The sequence below is a fragment of the Anolis sagrei genome, chromosome 4 (genome assembly GCF_037176765.1).
Source record: "Anolis sagrei isolate rAnoSag1 chromosome 4, rAnoSag1.mat, whole genome shotgun sequence".
In the NCBI taxonomy this organism is placed as follows: Eukaryota; Metazoa; Chordata; class Lepidosauria; order Squamata; family Dactyloidae; genus Anolis; species Anolis sagrei.
Genome location: NC_090024.1, coordinates 23,410,471 through 23,427,351, shown reverse-complemented (window position 1 = coordinate 23,427,351; position 16,881 = coordinate 23,410,471). Strand labels below are relative to the sequence as shown.

At 38.7% G+C, this 16,881-nt stretch overlaps 1 protein-coding gene across 1 annotated transcript in view; it reads right to left on the bottom strand.

The window, feature by feature from the left end:
- Window positions 1-1,823: 1,823 nt before the first annotated feature.
- The window catches only part of EIF3H (eukaryotic translation initiation factor 3 subunit H), a 79,816-nt gene continuing 64,758 nt past the window's right edge, over window positions 1,824-16,881 (bottom strand). The window contains exons 5-8 of the mRNA XM_060775805.2: window positions 12,583-12,732; window positions 8,044-8,164; window positions 5,857-5,989; window positions 1,824-2,092 (exon numbers count right to left, since the gene is read on the bottom strand). Coding sequence (XP_060631788.1) covers window positions 1,995-2,092; window positions 5,857-5,989; window positions 8,044-8,164; window positions 12,583-12,732 — 502 coding nt within the window. The 3' untranslated portion in view covers window positions 1,824-1,994. The remainder of the gene's footprint in view (window positions 2,093-5,856; window positions 5,990-8,043; window positions 8,165-12,582; window positions 12,733-16,881) is intronic.

The following is a 16,881-nucleotide window of genomic DNA, read 5'->3' as shown; positions in this document are numbered from 1 at the left end:
CAGCGACTGTCTCTGTAGATCTTAGAAAACTATTTCTAGATTTAAGTCGTTGACGTGCTGGCTGATACCCAAACAGGGAATGAGCTGGAGACTGGATGACCCATGAGGTCTCTTCCAACTCAATGATTCTATGATTCTATGGAATCCTGGGATTTGTAGTGTGGTGAAGCATCAGCAACCTTTGGTAGAGACCTTCTAAAAGTATAGTTCCCATGATTCTACATCATTGAGCCATGGTAGTTAAAGTGGTGCCAAACTTTATTAATTCTACAGTGTAGTTGCACCTTAAATCTACTTCATTGGATACATCTAAGCAAGTAAACTTAGTCTACAAAAGCTTATGCTATCAAATTCATTCTCTGAGTTTCTAAAGTGCTGCAAGATCTCTGCATATTGATGTTCCAGACTAACTCCACTATGTCTTTGAATATTGGGACATAATCAGGGATCACACTTTTCATATTGAATGATAAGAACTGTATGTATGTGTGTAATTCAGAAACCATGGCATTGCAGGGCGAGATTACCCTTTAGTTTGGCACCATTTTCTTGACTGTCCCTTTCTCCAAAGCATCTACAGGCAGTCCAAGTTACGAACAAGATAGGTTCTGTAGGTTTTATTCTTTAGTTGAATTTGTACATAAGTCAGAACAAGTACTTTTAAAAAAGTGTAACTCCAGCCGTATATATGTGGTTGGGCTTACATACAAATTGTGTGTTTGTGTGTGTGTGTATCCATATCCACACATGCTTTGGATAGCATTGGGCTGCCAGAATCAGGCCCTCCATCTCCTTTTTCAAAGTTCCATTTGTGAGCCACAGCCATGTTTTTTCTTTGTCAATTTGGCTCTCAATTTTTTCCAGAAACTGTCCATGGGGGGCCTTGTTTTGCCAGTTTTCTCTTCTGCTCTGGATTGTGTTTTTATGGTATTCCCTCTTTGTCTTTTGCACTTTAAGCAGTTTACTACTATTGACTTTCCTCAATGTTGGTTCTCAACTGCCTTTCACATAATCTGCCAGTGCATGTTTCTCTTCTTCTCCTTCTACCGTTTGTTTGTTTGTTGCTGTTGTTGTTATCATCTCACTTCCTGTTGTCTCACCCCCCATTCTTAACTATGAGTCATTTGTAACTCAGATGTTTGTAACTCAGGGACCACCTGTACTTGATTCACAGAAGAATACTTAGAGAAAGTAGAACAGGACATTTTTCCACAGTATAGTCCATATTAGAGAACTGTGGAAGTTTTCATCCAAAACACTTGGATGACCACATGTTCCTCATCACTGACATTACCTGTATGTGTTTGTCTCCACACTGGGAGGGATAACAATTTTTCCTGCAACTTTGGAACTGAGGCCTCACTCAAGGCTGTATCTACTCTTAATGGCAGGGGGTTGGACTGGACGGCCCTTGTGGCCTCTTCCAACTCTATGATTAACAAACAAAAATAAATAAGCAATCCAATTCACAGATCTTTCCTCACAACACATCTGCTTCAGCCCTTATACACAGATCTGAAAAAGATGTGTCTTTTCAGGGATTTTCCAGCAGCTTTCTTACACATTTTTTAAAATGCAAAGTGGGAAATTTAACTCAGAACTAGCCTTGGCAAAGTAACTGTTCCCAATGATTGTATTTCCCCCCTATAAAATCACCTTTGTCATTGCATGCAACAACCCCGCCCCCCTTACTGAAATGGCATGTTTAAAGTCTTTACATAAAGTGATCTGTTAGATCAAACGCTAGCGTGCAAGTCAGAGCCTGTGAAATATAGAAATCTGGAGATAGCAGTCCAACAGTCAATAACAAGCATATGCTAAAAGAAGTTTTAAATTGGTCTCTTTTTTATTTTCCTTTAGAAGATGGATAACTCTACTCAAAACACATGAGAGTCTAGTTCATGGTTCATTTTGTAGGGAGCAATGGAAAACATTTTAAGCCAAAATGAACTGGGCTTCTGAGCATCTCTTCGCTGAGCATTTCAGCTATTTTACTAGTTGCTGTGCTCTTGAAGTGCCTGAGACATGAAGAGTTTGCCCAGGTTTTGTGCAGTGAACTCCTTGACGTTCTGGCTGTAAGTGTTTATTTGACCTGCAAAGAAGCAAAAAGACGGGGAGAGAGTTGGGGAGAGAGGAACAACATTTCTGAATTTTTCTCTTTGGAGAACAGAAGGTACCATCTCTTTTAAAAAAGCAAACAAACCCAGTTTCGGACATTCCATCCCAATCAATCAACACTTTGTCACACTTTGGCATGAAAGAATTAAAGGCTAGGCAATGGTGCAATGGTCAATAACCTTAATTCTTTAAATAGTCTAACACATATGTATTTATTTATATGTACCATAAAAACAGTAATATTTTAAAGATAACGAGTTTTAGCAGTTACTTATGTGTTGACTCAAACAATGTATTAATCATAAATGTGTTTCTGTTTATTCTCAGAATAGCCCCTTAAAAAGACAAATCTGAGATAAGGCTGAAACACACTGAGCATTGCATTCTGCACATCGCGTCTAGTCCCTATTTATTATTTCACTGTACTACATATTTTCCAGTTCTTTGTTTCATTTCTGCACTTTGGCCTGACAGAGAAACAACTTGGGATAGCATTAGATTACATGGGACAAAGTAGATAGGGTATAATTTAGGATGGTCTTGGGGAAAGAAAAAAAGTATGTTCTGTGGACAATGGATTTTAAATAAAGCCCATTTCCCCCTCTGCCTATTTCCATACTGGGAAGAAATGTAAGTAGTCCTGTGTTTCCATCTCAAGACAAAGATACTAGCTAAGATGATCATGGGCAGAATCAGCTTTTGGCGGGCAAAGCTCCCCAAGGCATCAAATATGGCAAGTCTTTAGCTAGATGTGTAAAAGAGACAAACATACCAGAGCCTTGGAGCTAGAATTTTAGACTCAATTTTAGACAGCGGAATCAACTGTCTAATAGAACCATGTCATAACCTCATAAAAATGTGTTTTCTGATTTGTTAAAAAAATATTAATATGGGTCAATTTCTCTGCTGTTTCATTTGTTGATACAGATATCTACCTTTGTTTTAATGTTCTGAATGATTTTTTAAAAGTCAAACTATTGTCAGGAGCCCCCGGTGGTGCTGTGGGTTAAACCCCTGTGCCGGCAGGACTGAAGACCAACAGGTCGCAGGTTCGAATCCGGGCAGAGGTGGATGAGCTCCCTCTATCAGCTCCAGCTCCTCATGCGGGGACCTGAGAGAAGCCTCCCACAAGGATGATAAAAACATCAAAATCATCTGGGCGTCCCCTGGGCAATGTCCTTGCAGACAGCCAATTCTCTCACACCAGAAGCAACTTGCAGTTTCTCCAGTTGCTCCTGACACTACAAAAAATAATTTAAAAAATCTATAACCCAACCCCATGTTGGGGCCAAAATTATGGTTTGATATTATTCATGTATAAATAAAAGGAGAAACACTAATGGAGAAAAGAAACACTAATGGCACCTCATGGGACAGCTGTCCCTGGGCATCACTGCCATTTCTCCACCCAGACATTCAAAAATGCCAGAAGTGGCACCACAGCAGAGAGAGTAGTGGAGGTCAGTGCTTCTTTTAGGTTCTCCCAGGATGGAGTAAGTTCTTGCCTTTTGGGTAGGTTTCCTTTATTGTTAATAATTAAGGCACAGTAATACCATTGGAACTTTTTATCTAGAAGTCATTTTAGTTTCAAGAAACCTAAGTATTTCTCTTATTTTTCTTCCTTCATAATGCATAATTGTGGGCATTGATTGTCAAATGATATGTGATTGCTGCACTGGTCTCCATGGGTGATTATCTGTTTTGAGAATTTTTCAAAATCCATAGAAAAATCGCTACTAAAAATTAAATACTTGTTATATAAAACCTAGAAAGGATGACAAGAAGACTAGGGCACCTAACAACTCACAGGACTGTGAGAGTTACATTGCTTGCTATGAATCTGACAATTTAGTTTACTTCATTCAGCTGACATTGTAGGAGTCATTTTTTTTTAGCTAGCTCACACTATTAGCCATTTCTTGAGCCAGAGGCTGTGAAATCTCTGTCTGAAGGGCTGTGCAAATAATTTTTAAAAGTGCCCTGTCTCTCCAACGTTGTACACACTGTGACTACAAATTCATTTCTCCTGCTTGTCAAGAAGACAACAAAACAAAAGTCAGATTATCAAAACTAAAACAGCTTAACCAACCAATACACTTTCAATTTGAAGCACTACAAAAAAACCCTCCAGAGACTAAACCAGCCAACTTTCAGATTTGATCCCAATTTACTGAAATAAATCAGTGAACACTTTTGGTTGCTAAAAAAGGAGCGGGGAGAGCCAGTCCATATTTTGGCTGTAGACCGCTGGAGCACAAATATTCTGCAAAGAAGGCCAAATTATAACCTACCAGAACACAGACATAAACTGAAGCATAACTGAAAGCGTGTAAATACTTTGCTAAGATTTTCCCCTCCTCGCTCTCTTTAACAAGGACTGGACTGCTGGGAGAATTCATTGCCAGAATTCAAACCATATCCAGTCACAGCAAGCCAAAAAGGAAAGAAACTATATGATAATGCTATAAAATTATGACATTGTATCCTGTTTGTATTAGATCATTTGAGTAACAGCATTTTCAGTGCCCATTACTTTGCACTTCAACAGTGATCATCAGTATATTATCTTTAGCTCCTGCTCTTGAATCATTTCGAGAGAGGTGACAAAGTTAAAAACATTGGGGCATCTTACAAGTAGCTTTTAAGCAGCTGATGCAATTCATAGCAAAAGGTCATTTCCAAAGCATGAAGACATTTCTCCAGACTCATCAGTCCAATGTTTCTCCACTATATTGCCTATTTTTTAATATAACTTTGCCGTAAGACTTTGATTCCTATTGTCTTTCCAAGGATAACATTTTTCTAAAAAGGGAAATATGTACTAGGGTTTGCTCTCACTTTTACTGCAGTAGGTAACTCCAACCATGATAAAAAAAATAAAATGTTAACTAGCTGTGTAAGGATTTGCATTTAACACAACAAGACTCTCTCCTTCTGTAAAGAATCTGGCACTAGGAGAACCAGCAATGTGGGGTTTTTAATTTAGGATTTAAAATTAATTAACAATATTCTGGAACATATTCTGGAAACATGTTGGACCTAAGAAGGTCTGAGTCTGGTCAGTATGTGAATGGGACTACGTAAGAACATGATATATGTTGCTTTAGGAAGCAAAACAGATGCTTACCATATATTATTTGAGCATTATTTAACTATGTTCAATAAGCATGGGGGAAGAGAGTGCATTGGCCTGACTCTTTCTATCATGGCTCTCCACATTTGGAGAGAAGTGAAGATAAAATACTAAAGTTGGCATGAAGGCTCTTCACAAGACCTGGATCTTTGGAAAATTGTGTGGAGCCTCTGTTCTTTTAGCTGTTGCGGGGACAGCTTTATTCAGGTGCCACCGAATGAATAATGGAAGGAGGGGAAGCATACACATACAACATGTCTTCCGCTGTTCTCCGGACATGGAGAATGACATTCAAGGTATGCCAGTATGCTCCCCACTACTTCAACTCTTGAATTGGGCTAACTGCTTTTATAATTTCCATCTGGATCTAACACAACAATGTATACATTAAAAGCAATATTTGAAATATCACGTTAGTTTTATAGTATTTGCCTTCAAGCTTGTCAAATTCAAATGACAGCAGCTCAAGTGTCGGACACATACAGGGTACTTTGGGGAGTACTTTTAAAATGGCAGCGCTTATTATTTTCTTGCTTACAGATTGCACTGAAAATAAGCAGAACTCCCAAAAGGGAAAATGTCCCTCCCCCTCAATGACACCTTACCTGCAATCAAGAGTGATTCCATCCTAGGAGGAGGCTGAGGCGGCTTGAACAATTTGTTCATGTCTTCTTCAGGAAGAGGAGGCTCTCCGCGACTTTGACGCTGCAGGTTTTCTTGCTGACGTCTTTGCTGGTACTGAAAGGGTACAGAAAGACAGCAGTAGGCAATCTGATCCAAAGCAGTGGTAGGCGATCTGATCACAACTTGTACTGAGAATGTGCAGGAGTTCCCGTAATATGATTTAGATCATTTCACAAAACTGGCCCAGCTTTTTAATAGCTGTCCTTTCTGGGAGAAGAAACACAACACTGTCTTTTAAAAATTACCTCTGGATTTGAGAAAAGGGACTGGGGTTTCATTCCTACCCAGTGGAACAAGAAAGCTTCCATTCTTCTTTTAATTTAGTGATCTATCTAATCTCACCTGTCCAGGGGTTGAAGGAAGCTATCCCAGAGTGGAAAAGGAAAAAAACAAAGATGATCCTATATTTACATGCTTTAGAGGTGGCACTATATTTATTGCTTGAAATAGGTTGCCATGATCCCACATGCTTTTGAAACAGGATAAGACTCGGTATAAATGTTATAGAGAGATCTATCATGGCCAAGAAGCCTCCAAATCAGGCCTTCACAACCTTTCAGATATTTTGAACTTCAGCTGCCAGAATTCCTGAGCGTTGGACAAGATGGCTAGGGCTTCTCCACCTTCAGATGTATCACCTCTATCCCAAGTATTCTGATATATTCTAAGGCTTCCCACATTCAGAGACTATTTCAACTTTTTAAGGCTTTGAGACCATGCTGGATGTGGTCAACTTTTACCATGACATTTGGCTCATCCAACAGTGGAGTACAGAAATAAAGGGGAGAACTATACCTTGCAGCCTGAAGTGTGGAATTGGGAGGCAGAGAAAATATATTAGAGGAGGAGGGGACACTCAACAAATGCCCCAATCCCACCTCAATAAACAGTTCCATACAAAGATCCTCACATTTCAACATATGGAGAGAATCGGTAATATTGGACACATGAGAAAAGAAGGGATGTGAGTTGGTCTGGGATTGGTGTTAAATAGGTGAACTGGGATTTGGGCAATCCAAGTAGTAATCCCCTCAGAGAAATGAAATATACAGGGCAACCCTGAGCCAACCATTTTTTTCTCAACCTAACCAACCTGACAGGATAAGGGAAAAGTCATGCATAACATTTGAGCTCACTGGAGGAAATGGAAACATTATAAATGTAATTTGTACGGCAGTGATCATTTCTCCCTCTAATCTGGAGATTTGCTAGGTTTTGCTGATTTGCTAGATTTTACTTATTTCAGCCAGGATCCAGTAGCACATTTACAGATCAATTTTCAACCCACTTTGTGCTTCGAGGATAGCAGGAATTAATACAGAGTATTTAGCAAAATATTTGCTCTCACTGTTCTCACATTTATCTCCAATCAGTTCATACATTCACAGGAGTGGGAGGCACAATTAAAATAAATGAGAGCTTTCATATATAAGAGTATGTGCTAGTTTTGCTTTACTCAGAGAGCAGACAATTTAAAGCTCCAGTCTTTCTGGTTGTTGAGCAAAGAAATATCTGGTGACATTTTAACTCCTGACAAGAGAACCAAAAGTACACCCAGATTTAGGAAATACACAAAGTTCTGTTATCTTGGACAGTGAGAAAGTGGAAAGTGGAAAGAAAAAAAGATAAAAAGATAGCTTATCGGGTAAATTTATTCCCAAGACTATGCATTGAGGAGGTGCATTACTTACTGAAATTGCTTGCTCGTGAACACAACTGCTCTATATCTAAGTGTAATGAACAGACTGACTGTGCCGCAATGAGCCACATCCACAGCAATTATAGGGTGAGCAAGGACTGGTGGGTAACAGTGCTAGATTGCCCCCTCCTTTCTAATCAGTTTTTCCATCTCAGAACTCTTCTCATAAATTTACTCCTGCAGATTATATTGGCAAGCACAGGAGAGGGAAGGAGTCACAGCACAGCAATCAAACCCATGCTTTGCATGTAATGAATGTCTAGGATGAAGAGATTAGCTTTCTGAACTGCCCCTGTATATTTAGGAGAGGCAATATAAAGATCCTGCAATTTGCATCCTATTACGGGAGCCACATAATATCATGCTTTCACCCAAACTGATGTGCTTCAGACTGCCCCTGAAAACCAACCTGGTGTTTCTGCTGCTGCTGCTTGCTGGTGTTCCTTAGGTAGGTGTTGTATTTTACAATATCCTGGCTCATCTCATCCACTCTGTCCATCAAGAGCTGCAGGCTCTTTCCAAGGTGATTACTGAAACACACAAAGATTTGCAACCATGATAACTAGGACAGTATTTTCTTTCTGCAGCAGAATTAAGTAACCCTTCTCTCTGAAGGCACAGCAAGGTTTTAATCTACTCCAAAAGGTAATCTAAGATAACAGCTCTAGTATTTGCCATTTAAATTGTTTTTTCTTTAAATATTGCTAAAGAGACATGACTTAAAAATATTGCTGACTAAAGCAGATTTATTGAACTTTTCTCATTTGCAACCCTTTTTTGCCCAATATATTTTTTTTCATGATCCCAGGTACATAAGAGCTGCCGGTGGCGCAGTGGGTTAAACTACGGAGCTGCAGAACTTGCTGACCGAAAAGGTCGCCAGTTCGAATCCAGAGTGGGGTGAGCTCCCGCTGTTAGCCCCAGCTTCTGCCAACCTAGCAGTTCGAAACATGTAAATGTGAGTAGATCAATAGGAGTCGCTTTAGCGAGAAGGTAATAAAGCTCCTTGCAGTCATGCGGGCCACATAACCTACAGACAACGCCAGCTCTTCGGCTTAGAAATGGAGAATAGCACCACCACCCTGAGTTGGATATGACTAGACTTATTGTTAAGGGGAAATCTTTACATTTATGGGTACATAGTTATAAAAACAGATATAAAAATCAAGTATTACTGATAAAATAGCATTCAGCATGGAAAACAGTCTGATTTCCTTTTTTATGTTCTAAAGACCCCACCATAAACATTGCATGTTGTTGATAACAGATTCATGTACATTTCTAGGTGGCATTAAAAAACATTTTACTGTTGCCAATTTTTGTGACCTCAATATTGAGCTAAAGGAACCACATTCAGGGTCAGGACCCACAGGTTAAGAAGTGGGCTGGAGGGCTCTCAGAGTAGTAGTTCAAAGAAATAACTTTCCAAGTACAGGTGTTTTTCTCAGTGTAGCTATCATTCTTTAAAATGTCAAATAGAAAAGAAACAAAAATCCCAATGTTAACAGTGTTGCTATATACAGTCCCAATATTGTAGAGCAGGGTTAGGGAATGTGTAGCCCTCCAGAGGTTATTGGACGGTAAGTTCCATCAAACCTAGTCAGCCCTGTCAATGGTGAGGAACATAGGACTTGCAGTCCAAAACTGGAAGACAGCATGCTCCCCATCCAGTACAGAGTCAATCGTCTCCTGTACTGGCTATCAACCCGCACTCTGCATGCATTCAAAAGCACTATTATTTCACACAGCCGAAGGCAGCAATGAACTCACTCCCAGCTGAAATTCCAGACCATCTGACTTAATCTGAGTTTCCAAATGTAAGTATTCTGATGCTTGAGGTTCTTACTTGATACTAAACTTTTTGACATATTTGGAATCATGCCTGATTTGGAAGTAGTATAAATAACATGAAATAATTACTTTAAGAAGGGGGAAAGCCCTAACTGAGCAGACCAAAGGTTCAGAATTTTGCTACTAACAGTGACAAGCTAAACATAAATGACGGGCCCTCTGCCATTACTGTCCTGAAACACATAAGATTCAAGAGATATCTCTAAGCCAGGATTAACAGCTACTCCTGCATCTTCCACAGCAGAAAATATTATGATAGTTATGCACTGTATTACTTCATACTGTGCACTAACTTTTCCAAAAATGGTTTCTTTCCAGATTTAAAAAATGCCATCAGATTTAGTCAGCATGATCAATGTCAAGGAGGATTGAAGTCTAAAATCCGTGGACAGATCCACACTGGGAAGGCTGTTCTAAATACTTTTGTACAGGAATTGATGAATATATTTATTTCATCTAGGTCAGTGGTTCTCAACCTGTGGGTCCCCAGGTGTTTTGGCCTACAACTCCCATAAATCTCAGGTAGTTTGCTAGCAGTTAGGATTTCTGGGAGTTAAAGGCCAAAACATCTGGGGACTCATAGGTTGAGAACCACTGATCTAGGTGGACAAATACATCATCAGTCTGCCAATCCTGGAGAAACTCATTACATCTTAACCTGAGATGGAATAGATGATTGCTTTTGCTGTTTTCAATATTTTAAATGTCTCGGTTTCAACAAGGTCTCTTCCAACTTTCTGTTCCTGCAGTCTTTCCTCGTGGGTCCTTTTCTTTTATAGCTTTCACTTTGCAACTGTTAGGTATTGAATGAAATGGTTTTTATGAACATTGTGATTTAGCAGGGGGTACCAGTCACTAAGTCACATGCAAAACTAAATGGAATTACATTAAATGGAACTTAATATATTAATGGAAAACTTAGTCCAAGGGACTACTTTAAGTTAGTAATGCAAAATAGTGGAAATTAAGATAATGAGCTGCTATACATTCGTATTTTAAAAAACCCTGCCTTTTTAAAAATATTATGATTTCCTTTCCAGCGGAAAGGGGAAACAGACAAGTAAGGTATTAAGAGATCTGTACAAATGAGTACAATAAACACTTTTCCATTTTAAATATCGAATTCAGACAATGTTAAGGAAGTTTACATCCCATTCATTTAGATGGGTGTACTTAACCCTCTCCAACTGAAATCTGTATGAGATCAAAATGTGAGTGGATGCCTCCTTAGATTCTACATACAGTAGCTGAAAGGTCTTTGTCTATCAAACTCAAAACACAATTAAGAAGCAGCTAAGAGTGCTCCTTGTTGTCTCTTTCTGCTATGTATTTCTGTTTTTAAATAATATCCTGTTCAATCACCTGAGAACCTGTGACATCTGAACTAACAACTTTTTTTCTGATAACAACTTCACTCCCTACAAAGGGGCTTTCAAATGGCAAAACCACTTTTTAAAAACTGCCAGGACTTAGAACTCATGGGCTACTCTGAATGTAGCTTCGTTTCTTCTTATATCACTGCCCAGTGCCCAATCGTTGTTTTTTAATACATTAATTGGCATGTACAACATTCATCCTTATAAACCTAATTTAGTATATTGCATCTAATGCAGAAACATTAAATAAACAAAAATGTTCATCATTTTCTGCAATTTCTTATCAATCATAAATGCATGTAAAAATTATTTGAGGGCTATTATTATGGAGGTGAAAGGGTGTAACCTCTTCCTAAGATGTCTGGCGGCTTTCGTAAGACCCATTTATTTTGTAGGCAGGAAAAAAGGGTTGGCAACAAAAAATCATTTCTCTTGGGTCAGTCTGTCAGGGCAGTTTTGCACTAGGATACTACCGTTAAAAGCTTCAATATTCTGGTGTTTCCTTGGCAATGAGGGTGAGCCAAAACAATGCAAAAAGGCAACAGGAACAATGGAGACAAAGTGATAAACCTGTATTAACTATGTAAGCAGTTTTTCCATAGTTTTCCACTATGCACCCAATGTTCAAATTTGCTTTCCTCTAGTAATATAGAGGAACATGGAATGAATGATTGTCCATGTTTGTTGAGACAAGCTTTATACCCCCTACCTACTTTGTGACAGACCTCTGTGGAAAACATTTTTAAACACCATTTCTAATAAAAGCACAAAACAAAACGAAGTTGAAAACTGTCTATATCCCTCTGCTTTTGCTAATGCTTCTCTTCCATGTCCTTTTGCAAAACTGATTACTTTGCAGGATGCCTCAGCCTACTCAGTTAATACTTAAGAAACTTATCAGGTTTTGATGGAGCCTGGACCCGTCAATATATGGTTACTGCTTGGTGGGGGAGGGTGCCATGATCTTCATACTAAGCCTCAGGACAAGATCAATGAGAGTTGCATTGGTGTACTTTTGGATTAACAGTCCCATAAATGGAGCAGATACAGTTTGAGACCACATGCAGGTGCCTATGTGTGACAGCACAATCCACAGCTTTTATAACTTCCTCACAAAGGAAGCTTTTAAACATTAGTGCATAACTTTTGATTTATGAATGCCTGACAATACAAGAAAACTGCAACATCATGCTTCATCCCTGATCACAAGAGATACAGGGACTGGCTGGTATGTAAAACACATCTTGGTATGAGGAAACACTTTTCAAAAGTCCTTTCTGGCATCTAAAATCACAAGGACTAAAATCAAATAGCAAAGAGAAGTCAATGGTATACCTAAGCAAAACAAAAGGGCAACAGACAAAAAGGAACTGAGGGACAGGGCAGAAATCACTTCTTGTCATGCAGGAGAAGGGCTGTGTTAGTGCCAAACCCGTCACTTGCACTAGATGGTCCTGAACAATTTATGGCACAAGTGCAAGTGATTCAAATGTGTGAGGACCCCAAAGAAAAACAGAGACAAATGGGAAGCATAGTGACATCAACTACATAAACTTTTGTTCTATACCTTTCCTCAACCTGTCTCCCCTCTGCATGATCCCAATGCACAAACATTTCAGTCACACTTCTATAATATTATGGAAGGATATACATATATCCTCAAACTTACAGAGTGATTTTTACTAGAAATCTAATGTGAAGAGTGAGAAAGGAGTACTTACTTGCTCGCAAGACTGAGCAATTCATGCCTCGCTGCTACCGCTGACTTCTTTTCTAGCTCCCAAAGAAGGACGTTGATGAGGTAGGAATTCTTGATTATGATGGGTACTTCCTCAAACATGCTTTCAAAGGTGATGGTGGCTTTTTTTAATCTGGAAATAGAAATTGTAACACATGCATGTTTTTGAAAGCTTCCATTGGATTTAGCAAAAATACTCTTCAGGCAGTCCAGGCCGTTTCGCTCTTCAATTCCAGGAACAGTCAAACTTTTATAGCAAATGTGAGAAACAGCATGGAAAGTCTTTTTATTCCAGTTGAGGAGAAATACAACTAAATGAGTTTGGAGTCTAAATAATGGACAGCAGAGCAATGGTAATTCAAACTGGAATCTGGTAAATTCAGAGTTCTTTTTAAATTTGATGAGGGTCTCTTAATAAGGAAATCATTTATGATGGACAATTCAGTCAGCATTTAGGTGTCTGCCTGAGCATGCTCCATCTGAGAATTTCCACCAGTTGTGTTAACTACCTGAACTGTTTAATATGTTGTTTGTTTAAATTATTTTGTCTTAAATGTTGTATAGATTAAAATTATCTAACTTGATTTTATTGCCCTTGAGATGGTAATATTTTAAAGGATAAGAAAGAAACAAGTGGGTAGGCGTATTTTATTCATATGTGAAAACAGTGAGGGCAATCGGGTTTGTCTTGTGGTATTTACATGTTAAGACTGGATGCCTAACACTAATGTACAGTACAAAACCTGCATCTATGGGGATACATTCAAAGGCTCCCTGGAAATACCCAACGCTACAGATAATAACAGGCCCTATATTTGCATTACCTTTGGGCCATAAACATACCACAGAATTACACTAAAAGACCCGGAGAGGTCCACAAACAGGAGAATACCATATATCTTGGTGGATTTAGAGATGCCCTAAAAGCCTCCCAGGAGGAAGATTTTGTGCAACATTGGTAAGTGAAACTGTGGTCATACGATGCTTGTAACACCAGCATAGTGCATTTTTTGTAGATGATAAGAGAAACATAGAATGCAATGCCCATCAATAGAGAAATTTGTCCTGTCAGCTCTTTAGCAGCTCAAGAGCCAGGAAGTCTCAGTCTCTCTCTCTCTCTTCTGTTTTCTTTTCTTTTGCCTTTTTGTATCACTACTAAGCTTTCTATCAATTTACTCTTACCCTTGCTGCCGACATCATCACTGTGCCACCACCTACAATGGCATAGTCATGGCAACCAACGGAGGTTATGTATTTATCCATATAACACCAGAATCCTCAGCAACTGGCCTTTTCTATTGTGTTGCGTTGACTCGAAACTGCATGTCAGGTTTATTGTCTTCTTGGTGCCAAGTGAAAATCTCACTGACCCATGACTTTACATTGTAATTTTCTCCTTAGTTTTTATCTGAACAAGTCTGAAATAATAATTATTAGCTTGGTATTGGAACCTGCTCTGGGAACTTGTCAGCAGGTGAACTGGAGAAGCAAATGTTTAAATCATTACAATGCCATGCCACGCAATGGCATGTTGGGGTTCTTTGGCAAACAATCCTCAAAATAGCCAGAAGTCAAAATAGAGAAAATGCATGGTTTTAACATGGTGCATTGCAAATCATTATTCTGGCTTGTCAACAGTTTTCACAGACCACCATGTTCTCCTATTTAATTAGAAACCATGTGTGATGACACTGGAAAAGCTTTAAAACCCATCTGATGTATTCACCCATGAAACCTTAGGCCAAATAAAACTCATTAGTCTTTAAGGTATCATAAGGCAGCTGACTTATCTGGCTACCCTCTTGGAAATTATCTCTCCTTTGCAGTCCTTTTTTACCTGGAAAAGGGCAAGGAAAATGATCTCTTAAACTGTAGTAACACAAAACAGAATGTGCCATAAATAAAAGTGCTGCAGTTATTCGGTATCCATGGGTACTGAGCACTTGAAAAGGTTTCCAGGAACGCACCCAAATAACCCTGTCCTCACACATTTCTTGCATGTGTAGGTGACAGCCATGGCTGCCATGTATCTTAAGGAGGCATATGTTGTTCTAAAAGTGCTCACATAACATCCTCTCTGAGAAAATGCAGCTATAGCCATATTATTGTCGAAGCCAAAATCACTGAGTTGTAGGTTTTTTGGGTTGTATGGCTATGTTCTAGAAGCATTCTCTCCTGACGTTTCACCTGCATTTATGGCAGGCATCCTCTATGGCAGCCATATTGATCTTTAAACTAAAACCACAATGCCATTGGTGATGCCTCTATTATGCTACCCTGGGGCCATAAAAATATGCTAGCCTTATTAGTTTCTTCATCAGTTCTTCATCACCAATGGTTCTACTTCATCCTGGAAATAAATGATTAGTGGAGTGCCGCAGGGTTCAGTCCTGGGTCTTGTACTGTTTGATATCTTTATTAATGACTTGGATGAAAGTTTAGAGGGCATGCTCATCAAATTTGCAAATGACACCAAATAATATCTAAATATACTTAAAATATTGAAAAACAAAAAAAAATGTAATTGCCACAGTGGTTGTGGTTTCTTCCAAAAATGTCAAAGCAGAGTCCTTCCCAAATCATCATCAGCATCAGCATTGTCGTTTTCCAAAAATGTTGCCTTTTTGCTTTTATAATCTTTACGGTTTTAATATTTTGTTTTTCTCTTAAGGCCTGGATATCATTTTGACTAGGAAAGAAAGGGACAGTCTGTTGATCCTGCAGGCAGGCAGGGCACTATGTAAATATTTGTTTCACAAATTGGAGAATGAAGTGTTGGTTCCATTTCCCCCCCAAAATTGCAAAAATCATTAGTTTATATTTGAAGTCTGAAAAATGAACTTGAACAGTATGTGGAAATAATAGTAATTGGGTTTCCTTGAGGGAAAGATCCCTTTGAAAGCTGGACAACTAAAACAAGTTAGTCATGATTATAGGGGAAAATGTCACTTATTAAAAAAGAAAAGCTACAGAGTCTCACAATATATGGAATCAGGAAATACAAAGTCTTCAATGCCTATCAAAATACCATCACAGTGTTTGTGAAATAACTGAAAAGGCATAATGGCTAAATAAGTTTTGTTTTTCATTAATTTTCTTTAAAATATATAAGCTTGTTCAGACACCTAGTAGATGCTCTGTGCCCTAGCAGAGGGGGTAACGAATAAGATGTTTTGGAGTGGACTTTGTAGACCTTCAAGAACAATCATTTTGCAGTCGGAGTTGGGGGAGGAGTGTTAAAGTACTTGGATGAAAGAGTAATCCATCCAATGCCTACAGGTTTTCCTCAGTATAAATAAGAAGATACCAGCGATAAAGATTTCCCTGAAGGTCTTTTATCTATTTTCTAATGGAAGAAGGAAGGGGCACCTGACACCTACTGATTCAATCTGGTATGAAGACTAGATGCTACCTTTTGATCACCTTTGCTATGCTTTAATCTCTTGACCCAAATACAGGATACCTTACAAGTAAAATATCTCCATGTAATCCCTGCTCAAGCATAGTGCCTATCTCTTTGTTACTTCACTACTACTAATTGGATCTGAAGTCTCTAATACAAAACAAAACAAAACAAATTGTATGTTTTCAAGTCACTTGTCAACTTGTGGCAACCCAATGAAATTTATAGGCATGGAATACTCAGAGGTGGTTTGCCATTGTCTTCCTCTGAATATAGTCTTTAGAGCCCAGTATTTTAAAATATTGGGTGGTCTAAGAGTACATTGCTCTTGAAGTGTTGCTTCTCATGTAGCTGCAGAATTTATCACAAAAACAAGCTGGCCTGCTAATGATACAAGAAATAACTGGCTTGCAGTCTTGAGTAAGGCAGGAGAATCTTCTGGTATAGCCTTTTGATTCATGGTGAAACAGACATTCAACCTTTTTTCATTTTTTTCTCTCTAGAAAAGAGAACATTTGCTTTTTCCTGAGAATTGCTACACTATCCTATTTTTCATCCTGACCTCCTTCACTTTTTATATGGGGAAGAGAAGTATGTGATCACAAGGAGTATGCAAATGTCAGCTCTTTAAAGCCCACCCTTTTTCAGGGAGAAAAATGTAAATTTATTCACTAGAGGAGCAATTTATGCTCTAAACAGATTGCAGCTCCCTTTGCTCATTGATTTTTTTTTAAATGCAGTCTTCTAACGTAGAAATTGACTTCTGGCATTTTCCTTTTTATTTGTATGTTTCTACATTTTAGTTGATAGAAATATGCGGTGGAAAACTGTCCTTCTGACACACTACAATTGTCCACCCCTGTTCTAGATCATCTGTAG